At 35.2% G+C, this 11,047-nt stretch overlaps 1 protein-coding gene across 1 annotated transcript; it reads right to left on the bottom strand.

Moving 5' to 3' along the window:
- On the bottom strand, positions 7,625-7,936 carry LOC107621478 (zinc finger A20 and AN1 domain-containing stress-associated protein 1-like). Its single transcript, XM_016323493.1, has one exon. The coding sequence runs from the start codon at positions 7,934-7,936 to the stop codon at positions 7,625-7,627; it is 312 nt and encodes a 103-aa protein (XP_016178979.1).

Here is an 11,047-nt window from a genome sequence, read left to right as displayed (position 1 = left end):
TATGGACTTTTTTTTTTCTATAATAAAATTTAAAAAATATATTTTAAAAAAATTCACACTTCTTTTTGCGAGGATCCAATTTTTTTTAGCCCAGAATAAGTTTGCCGTTCTCTCTGCGAATCTCACATTTCACAAAGTTTGATGTATTTCTTAATGAACTTCACAAAAAATGTAAAGTTCGTAGCACCCTCAGCAAACTTCAAATGTCAGATCTTTCTTGTTTAAGTTTTACAACCACTTTTTTCTTAGTGTTGTCTCACCATGCATGTGGTACACATGATGATTTTCAGTGACTAAAAGAAAGAGGGTTGAATCTTAGTCTCTTTTTTTCACTTAATAACACTTGCTGGTCTTTGAAATAATTTCTAGAGACTTTTTTATTTTTATCTCGTACCTAGCCACGAGACTTTTTCTTTTTATCTCGTCACCTGGCACGAGATATTTTTCAATTTTATCTCCTGGACAGCAGAAATAGAAATGGAGTAGAAGAGAGAGAGAATTACACCAAGATATATCCTGATTCAGCTGCAAAGTGCAATGTAGCCTACATCCAGTCTCCATCACAACAATGATGGAATTTCACTATAATCATTCTTGATTACAAACACCAATTCTTCCTAGGAACTACCCTTTCTATCCGGGACAAGTCCAGAATCTAAACCCAAATCCTGAACTTGACTTGGTTACTGCCAAGCTTTCAACTGCTAAGTGCTAACCCAACTTGCAAGGAGATTCTCACAGAATCATGAAACACAACACAGATGTACAAAGGACCTCTAAGGACATCTATGGCTTTTTCTTTTAATTTTGTGCACTCTGCCTTTTTCCGCTCTATGGCTTTTTCTTACAAACCTCATTGTTTGCCTTTTTTCATGAGACTCAAGACAGACAAAATTAAACAGAAAATTACAAAATAGAAAGCATTGAAGGAGAAGAACTTCTGTTAGCTTAGGTAGCTACGAGAACTCTGTGCCTTGCACTCTCACTTCTTACTTCAAGCCCTGGCTGTTCTCCCTTAATTATAGGGGGAAGCCTCCACGGTTGAAACCAAATAAACCAAGCTAAACTTCTTCTTCTCCAAGCAAACCGGTTCGACCAGAGAGAGAGGAGAGATAACCGAATGCTAGAACCAACATGCAAATACCTCTGAGTCTTCTCTTTACACCAAGCTTCATTAATCTGAGTCATCCAACTTGTCTTGCTCTCCAAGAAGGACTCCTAGCCCTTGATGCTTCTTGATGTATGACAGCTCCTCCTGCTCCATTTTTTCTTCCTCCATCACGCAGCCACCCTAGCTATCTTATGTGATGAGTGAACACAAAAGCAAAGACGAGCCATCCTTGAGATCTTCTTCCTCTGACCGAAATTTTCATCTTCCATTTTTGGTATGGAGAAGCTGAGATCTCTTCAGCAAATCTTACCATAAGTGATGAAAATCTCAGCCACAACATACTTTTTGTTTTCTTTTTCTTGCCATTATTATGATGGTCTTGTTGCTTGCTTCTTCTTCTTTTCGGTAGCTAGCTTTAGCCTTCATGCTTTCTCTGTTGAAATGACCGAAAGAGAAGAAGGAGTAGAGAGAGAAGAAAAAAAAGAGCAAAGCTATGAGTGTTATTACAAATAAATTAATTAGGATCAACTCTCCATGCTTTGTGTAGTAGCGTGTAAGCTACACTTAATGCCATCAAATCACTTTGACATTTTCTCTTTCATATTTTCAAGGCAATTAACTTAAGCAAAAAGAATTTTGAAATCTACCACATGATAGAAATAAGATCCGTTGGAAGCATTCCTTGCTTTCTCTCTTTCTTGTTTTCGGTCCAAGCAAGCAAAATAATTTGGGCTCATAGTAATGATTGAATTCTGGCCCAAATAACATAACAACAATTCAGCCACAAGGATCAAAGGGATTTTGTATCTATGCTGAATGTTATTTTTAATACAATTGGGCTTGCAATTTTTCTTTTCTTTTCGGCCCATAACAAAACCTGCATAGCAAAATTATTTTAATTAACATATTTAAATTGGAATCAATTTAATAATTTTGCAATTAATCATATTAATAATGTTTAGTCATCACTAATTTAATTTAGAGTTTTCCAAACTCATCAACACACAATTAAACAAATAATAATTTAAACGTATAATTTTATCTTTTTTTTTCAATGTATTTTAAGAGTATGTATTTTTAAAAATAATGTGAAAATATAAAAATGTAATGCTATTTTTATATATGACTTGTTTTTGTGTACTCCTCAGGCGGAAAGAATGATAATGCCTTTGCTATTGTCGCCGAGCAGTGCTGAACAAATCATGCTTGTTGTTGGCACTGTCCAGATTTTTTTTTAAATTAAGAGTTTTGATCATACTATATGTTCTTTCGAAAATGAAGGCAAAGTCTTGAAGTTCGTTGGGGGATAGGACGAACCTTAGCCAATATGCTGAGGTTTGAGGGCTATGACGAACTTGCCGCCAATGAAAAAAAATTTTTTAGAAATTAAAGATGGTTTAATTTTTTTTTAAATCAATATTTTATTTTATTTTATTTCAAATTAAACAACATGCCTAGTATAAAAGTAATATTAAACAATAATAAGCACCGAACCTTTTCATTAGACTACTAAAGCGGGAGTACGTACTTCTCATCTAGCGCCCTATGAGTTCGTTCATGCTCTGCTAGGGTTTCACTGCACCGCCTCCATGGTTACACTTTTCTTTTTCTTTTCTTCGTCAAAGTCTTTTCCATCTTCTTCTACTTTCTTCTCTTAATTTTTTTTCACTTAGTTCCCTAATTTTTGTTTTCTCTCCCAATTCATTCCTCTTTTAATTCATTCCGTTTTCTAATTCACTCATTCCATATATCTTATTTCTCTCTGAAATCATTAAATACCAATTTTATTTTTCTCTACACCATGAGCAACAAATCAGAGACTCAGAACTCTCATATAATTGCTATGACGGTGGAGGGTGCCAGCCTTCAAGTGGCACCCAAAGAAATATGAAACTGCTCTCGTGGAATTGTCGGAGTTTGGGGAGACCCCTGACAATCCACAATCTTAAAGGGATTTGCAAATCCTACTCCCCCGAGGTTGGTTTTATCTGTGAAACAAAAAATCAATCTCGACAAGTTGAAGAAAAACTAATATCTTGTGGTTTCAAGGAATGGTTTATTGTGGATCCGGATGGATTATCAGGGGGTTTGGCAATGGCATGGAGGGATGGTTGCACTGTTCAGATTTTACAGCATGGTAGATTCTTCATTGTGGCATCAGTTCTGACAGCTGGTTCTAATGATCCCTATGGTGTTCTAGGTGTTTATATCAGTTCAAATGATCAACATAGAATGGCTCAGATTGCTGAATTAACTTCAGTCACCCAACAGTTCGATGGTAAGATTGTGTTAATGGGTGATTTTAATGCCATTTCTAATCAATTGGAGAAAGCAGGTGGGGTGCTAAATCTCCTTCTTCTATTGAAACCTTTAACAGTTTTATTGATGATAATTCTCTTATTGATATTGGTATGGTCGGAAGACCATTCACTTGGCCAAATAGATGGAGGGGTGATGAGTTGATACAGGAAAGACTGGACCGATTCCTGGTAGGAGTTGATTAGCAGCAACTCTATCCCAATGCAACGGTTCTTAGACTGTCAGAATCAGGCTCGGATCACTCCCCTCTTCTCTTAGACTCTAATCCAAGAACTGAGAGATCTAAACACCGATTCAAATTCCAAGAAAGATGGTGTTCCAATGATGAAATAAGGCAAATTGTTAGAGAGGTTTGGCACAAACAGATTGATGGTTCAGCCATGTATATCCTAGCTCAAAAAATAAAGCGTTGTCGGCATAAAATTATCAGATGACAGCAAGAACACAGATCTAATTCGAAGGTGGAGATTTATTTACTACAGTCTGAAGTAGAGAAACTTTGTTTAGCAGAAATTCATAGAGGCGACATCATTTCAGAAATAGAGGACAAACTTGAAAAAGCTTTGCAAAATGAGGAATCTTATTGGAAAGATAAGTCTAGAGTCAAATGGCTCAAATCCAGTGATCAGAATACAGCTTTCTCCCATCAGAAATTTAGAAATTGAACCCGAAGGAATAGAATTTGGCAACTAACTGGCAGTGATGGTGAAGTGGCTACTTCAAATGCTGGTATTACTTCTGTGGCTGAATCTTATTTCAAGGACATCTTTTCCTCCACTTGTCATGAGAACCCTGAACCTCTGTTTACTGATTTTGAACCTAAGGTTACAGCTCAAATGAACCATAGGCTTCAAAGACCAGTAACTATAGAGGAAGTGAAACGCGCAATATTTAGCATTCATCCTCAAAGTGCTCCAGGAGATGATGGTATGACAGCAAAATTTTTTCAAAGCTTTTGGAACATACTTAGTGGTGATGTGTTTCGAGCAATTAAGAGCTTCTTTTCAGGGGGCAGAATTTTGAAGGATTTTAACCACACTCAGATCTGTCTTATTCCCAAGATTTCTGATGCTAAAGATATGACTCAGGTAAGACCAATAAGCCTATCTTCAGTCTTTTACAAGATTATCTCCAAAGTATTTGTGCATAGACTTCAGGGTATGATGAATAAATTAATTAGCCCTACACAGAGTACTTTTATTAAAGGCGGATTAATCTCTGATAATATCCTAATTGCTCACGAGTGTATGCATTACTTGAAGAACAAAAAAAGGGGGACTCGAAAATGAAATGGCACTAAAATTAGATATGAGTAAGGCATATGATAGGGTGGAATGGCACTTTCTTTGGTTTATATTGGAGAAGCTTGGTTTTGACTCCCGGTGAATCATGTGGATTCGAGAATTAGTGACAACTGTTTCTTATTCTGTTATTGTGGAAGGACAACCTTATGGTTTCTTCAAACTAAATAGAGGTATTCGACAAGGAGATCCTCTATCTCCCTATCTTTTTCTCTTCTGTGCAGAAGGTCTCTCCTTCTTGCTAATTCAGAGTCTTCAGATACATAGGCGATGTCCCAAGATCAACCACCTCCTCTTTGCTGATGATTCTATCTTATTCTGTAAGGCTAATCCTGAAGCATGTTCAAATATCCTGTATTTCTTGAATTCTTATGAAAGCATCAGTGGCCAGAGGGTAAATCTTAATAAATCTGCTATATTCTTTAGCCACAACACTTCCTCCACCACTCGTACACTACTGGCTAACTCTATGAATATTAATCATATTGGGTCTCAGGATAAATACCTTGGTTTGCCTTCTACAGTCTCTAAATCAAAAAAGGCTTCTTTTAGTATGATCAAAGAAAAGGTTCAGAAAAGAATCCAAGGGTGGAAGCGCAATCTTCTATCGTTAGGTGGTAGACACGTATTGCTTAAGGCAGTGGGAGAAGCTATTCCTATTTATACATTGTCTTGCTTTAAGTTGCCTGATGGTTTAAATTCGAAAATTCACTCTCTACTTTCTCAGTTCTGGTGGGGACAAAAAAGTTCTGAAAGGCGGATGGCTTGGATTAGCTAAGACACTATGACTCGCCCATGAAAAGAAGGAGGCCTTGGATTTAAAGATCTCAGAATCCAAAATCTGGCACTTTTAGGCAAACAGTTTTGGCGACTCGTAACACAGCCTACTTCCTTATTATCCAAAATCCTAAGAGGTAAATACTTTAGCAATGGTAATGCTATAACGGCAGAAATTGGAGTCTTACCTTCTTGAGGATGGAGGAGCATACTGGAAGGGTGAAAGATTGTTAAAAAAAGTCTTAATTGGGCTGTGGGTACTGGATAGAATATCCGAACCTTTGAGGATCCTTAGCTGCCTCCTCCGTATCCTTTAATGATTTCTGACATGCCAAATAGACATGCTATTTTTGAGTTGGTTCCAAGGGTTAAAGATCTAATTACTGAAGATAGGAATTGGAATCAGAATCTCATTCAAGAATTATTTCCCCAAGACGTTGCAAACAGGATTTTGTCAGTTAAAATTCAGCAGAGCAGGGACAAATTGCAATGGAATTTGAACAAATCCAAGCAATATAATACAGCTTCAGGTCACAGAATTGGCTATTTATTATACCATCCGCCTCTGGAGCTTTGCCCTAATTATATGCAGCAGAAAAAGCCATGGATTGATCTATGGAAGTTGAACTTGCCTCACAAAATTAAGCTATTTATCTGGAAAGCTCTCCATGGCCAGCTTCCGGTGCTTGCTCAAATTCATCACCGCATCCCATCTATATCACCAATATGCCCCCTGCTGTCATGAAGCAACCAAAACAATCACTCATTGTTTGATCGATTGCTCTAGAATTAAAGATGTATGGTCTCAGAGTTATCTTCATGACTGTCTTTTCTCTCAGAGTCCTAATGACTTTTGGACATGGTGGACTGCATCAACAAAGATGCTTAACCCGTTGAAGAATGATGACCATAATCCTCAATTGCTTGCCATCATTTGCTGGAACTATTGGAAAGCTCGCAACCAGTTGATTTTTGAAGGTTCTACTTCAATGCCATTTGCCATTCTAGCAAGCTCTGTCAAGTTGCTCTGTGAAATCCAAAGAACTCCCAATTTAGGTCATCATCTCCATGAGACAAGCTCTTAGTTTCATTCAATTTGATTTATCATTCTTTCTTCTTTAAGATTTTTCTTCTTTTTTCGACCACGCACTGTTGGATGAATATCTTCAGTGTAGTGTTTTTGAGAAATCCCCACCTTTCATTATGCTGTCCTGCTTTTGGACATCTTTGTATTCCATTTTTCAATAATTAATGAAATATAACCTATTATCTTTGGAAAAAAAACAAAATGCCTAGTATTATAGTATAGTACTACTCCTCATCATATAATCACTACTTACTAATAATAATAAGGGATAAGTATGATTTTGGTCCCCAACGTAGAGGCCGAAAATTTATTTCGTCCCCAGCCTTTTTTCGCTACAAAATGGTCCCCCAAAGTTTCAGTTTGTTTTAAAATCGTCCTTCGGACGAAAATACCCTCCCCTCCCATCTTCTTCCGCAACACCCCTCTTCTTCCTCAACATTAACAAAAGCAAAAGCAGATGCACAAACGCAGAAAAAAAAAAACAGGCAACAATGGATAACAATCAGCAGAACAACAACAACAATAACAATGGATAATAGAATTAGAGTGACAACAAAAATAAAATCAGAAGTAGAATAAAAAAAAGCAACAGAAACAGAAGCAACCAAAGCATCAACAACAGGAATAAAAGGAATAAATAGAAGCTACCAGAAGCATCATCAACAACAACAACAATAGAATCCTTTAAATATAAAAAATTAAAAAAAAAGAATAAAAAATTGAAACAGAGGGAAAGGATTGCGGCGGTGGTGGTGGAGGAGGGGCTGCGACGGTGAACGACGATGTGGAGGAGGAAGGGTTGCGGTGGTGAACGACGATGTGGAGAAGGAGGGGTTGCGGCGCTCCTCTCTTCTCTTTCTCTCTCCCTCTACTCTCTCCTGGGACCAAAATCACACTTATCCCTAATAATAATAATAATAATAATAATAATAATAAAAGGCGAAACAAAGAAGGGTACGATGAATTTATAAAGAATAATTCATATTAACAAAAATCTTTACTAAAAAGAAAAACAATTGAATGAACATCCTAAATTCTTTCATCTAATTTATCACGAATACAAAGAGGGTTCTGTTTTGTCAAAATGTTGCGACCAATATCCTTAAAATTGAATTCACATTCATGAACTTCTGGATACCTATGCCTTCCACAAAACAAATCTCCACATCGACACTCAAACCCTATTAACCCAACTTTTTTATTGCACCTCTTGCACCTTTTCTTCGTTGCATTGTTGTTGTTGTTGGTAGAAATATCGTCAACGATTGCCCGAAAGTCTTTGGTAAATCTTTCAAACGCATCAGTTAATGCATGGTTGTTATTATTGCTTTGTGATTCCATGATGATGAAGGTTTGTTTGATGTGATATTTGTAACACTTTCAGCAAAGATTGTTATTGGCAGTAGAACCATAGAAGCCGCAACCATTGACACAAAGTGGTGGATCCATATCCTTTGAGAAGAAAAATAGCACTTTGTAAATTTGGAGAATAGAGAGTTATTTTTTGTTATCGGAATAAAAGACTTGATGTTGAAATTATTGGATGATTAAGGAGGCTGTTAAGGTTAATTTATAGAGGAAGGGGAAATAGTAGATTTAATTTGTAATAAAATTATGAAAGAATAAAAAAATAAAAAAAATTTATTGTATGTTGTTGTTTTTGGGAGAATAATGCTACCTATTTATACTAATTACTAAACTGATTTTTAATTTTAAAATAAGATAAACCAACTAAAATCTTTAGACGATTCTGTTAGAGAAAGATAAGTATAACTAACTTAAAAAAATAAGCATAACAAATTTTCTTTCTAGGAGAGAAAAATAAGATAACAAATAAAAATAACACAAGAATTTAATAAGTCCCACAAGCTGATGGATGGAAGATGTTAATAATCTACATCTTGGATAAGTTCTGATGAAATAGTTAAGGAAGACGCTTGTGGCGCGGTGATGCAGAAACATAGAAGGAGATTCCGTGCTTGAGGGAGAGAGAGCAAGCAGCGATCTTCAAAAGGCGCGTAGAACGCAATAATAGAGGGCATGTAGAAACGCAATAATAGAGGGCATGTAGAACGCAATAATTTTAGGTCTATTAGACTTGGAAGGATAAGAAAAGAAAAGATGAAGGTGATGTAGAAACATACAAGGAGATGCTGTGCTTGAGGGAGAAAGAGCAGGCACCGATCTTCAGAGTGCACATAAAGCGCGATAAGATTGATCTTTAGAGGGCATGTAGAGCGCGGTAAGAGTGCAGACAGAACTGTTGAAACAGAATGCAGATGAAACTGCTGAAAAGAAACGCAGACAGAACTGCGGGAAGAAGATGCGGACGGAACTGCGGGAAGGAGGCGCAGACAGAACTGCGGGAAGGAGGCGCAAACAGAACTGCCGGTAAGAAATTCATATTTATTTTGGAAAATTATGGCCATAGTGAATGATCTATTCCATGAATGGTAGTTATTTTTTGTGAGAACAAGGGTAACCAAGATTGAGATAGGATTTTCACTTGGATATGTGTAATAGGGATCGATTGGATCCTGAGCTAAATTGAAAGATTGATTATTCAATGTGGGAGGGATTGAAAAAAAAAGCATGGTGATATCTCACTGTAAAGATGATAGCTTATATATCTTCCTCAAGGAGGATATCATAGTATCAAAGCCATGGTACCCTCCTTAAGGAGGATATATAAGCTATCATCTCTCCAGTGAGAAATTACCCTGCTTCTTTTTTTAACTCCTCCCACAATGAAAAATCAATCTTTCAATTTAGCTCAAGATCCAACTAATCCCTATTACATCTATCCAAGTGAAAATCATATCTCAATCTTGGTTATCCCTATTCTAACCGAAAATAACTACCATTCATGGAATAGATCATTCACTATGTCCATAATTTTTAAAAATAAATATGAATTTCTTACCGGCAGTTTCATTGCGCTTCCTTCCCACAATTCCGTCTGCACTTTCTACCCGCCTTCTTTCCGCAGTTTCGTCTGCGCTTCCTTTCCGCAGTTCCGTCTGCGTCTTATTCTGGCAGTTCTGTCTGCGCTTTCTTCCAGCAGTTCCATCTACGCTTTCTTTCAGCAATTCTGTCTGCGCTTCTTTCCGGCAGTTCCATATGCACTCTTATCGCACTCTACACGCACTCTTTGAAGATCACTCTTATCGCGCTCTATGCGCCCTCTAAAAATCACTCTTATCGTTCTCTACGCGCCCTCTGAAGATCAATCTTATCGCGCTCTACGCACACTTTGAAGATCGCTGCTTGCTCTTTCTCCTTCAAGTACAGTATTTCTTTCTATATTTCTGCACCACCTTCATCTTTTTTTTTTCTAAAAAAAAAATACTAGAATAAAATTATCAAAGAATAAGAAAAGAAAAGATGAAGAATTTTTATTGTATGTTGTTTTTGGGAAAACAATGCTATCTATTTATACTACTACTAAACTGATTTTGAATTTTAAAATAAGATAGAACAACCATAATCTCTAGAAAAAGATAAGTATAACTAACTTAAAAAAAGATAAACATAACAAATTTTCTTTTTAGAAGAGAAAGATAAGATAACAAATAAAAATAACACAAGAATTGAATAATTTGTTGTTAGATAAGTTAGACATGAATTTTGAGTTTGATTAATCTGATCTAATCGAAAAAAGATCCTCTAAAGTGACAATACTAGTAAAGTAGTAAAGTAATGCTTTAATAATCTTTAAATTTGTAATATTTATTATTTGTGAGTCCTACTATTTTAATCCAAAAATAATTAATGGTGTACTTTTTTTTTTTTAAGTGATAATATAATTTGAGAGGAAATAGATCCAATTTAATCTAATCAAATAACTTAATCTTTGACTAATGAATTATTAAAAATAAATTAAATTACACATATATTTATATATAAATATATTAATAACTAATTTTAATAATTGATTTTAGTGTACAAATAATATTTTTTTCCACGTATTCATCAAGATCCATGGAAGATTACGACTTATTTAGGAAAAATAATCTTAAGTATCCACAAGTATTGTCATTTTAAATCCTAATCAATATAGGTACTTTTTTTTTTTGTGACTAATCAATATAGGTACTTAAATCTAAATCAATTCACAAACAAAAATACTCATCTAATAATATAACACAAATAAAAAACGGATCAAAACTGAAAATATTTGAATTGATCTCATTTTAACAAAGAGCATATAAAATTATTGTTTTATTATAAACGTAAGATTTTACTTATAATATATTTAATTTGTTTCAGATTTTATCTTACTCGTGCATTATTATTATTATTTAAATAACATTTTACAAATGTAAAATTTATCAAATTAGATTCATTAATTTTTTATTTTATAAACATAAAGTAATTTCTATTTTTTTAATACTAAAACCTTAGAACTTTATATTTTTCAAAATCAAATAAATCAATACAATCCAAGTCGCA

The sequence above is a fragment of the Arachis ipaensis genome, chromosome B10 (assembly GCF_000816755.2).
Source record: "Arachis ipaensis cultivar K30076 chromosome B10, Araip1.1, whole genome shotgun sequence".
Classification (NCBI taxonomy): Eukaryota; Viridiplantae; Streptophyta; class Magnoliopsida; order Fabales; family Fabaceae; genus Arachis; species Arachis ipaensis.
Note: the sequence above shows the minus strand (reverse complement) of the source record. Positions and strands in the feature narration are given on the sequence as shown.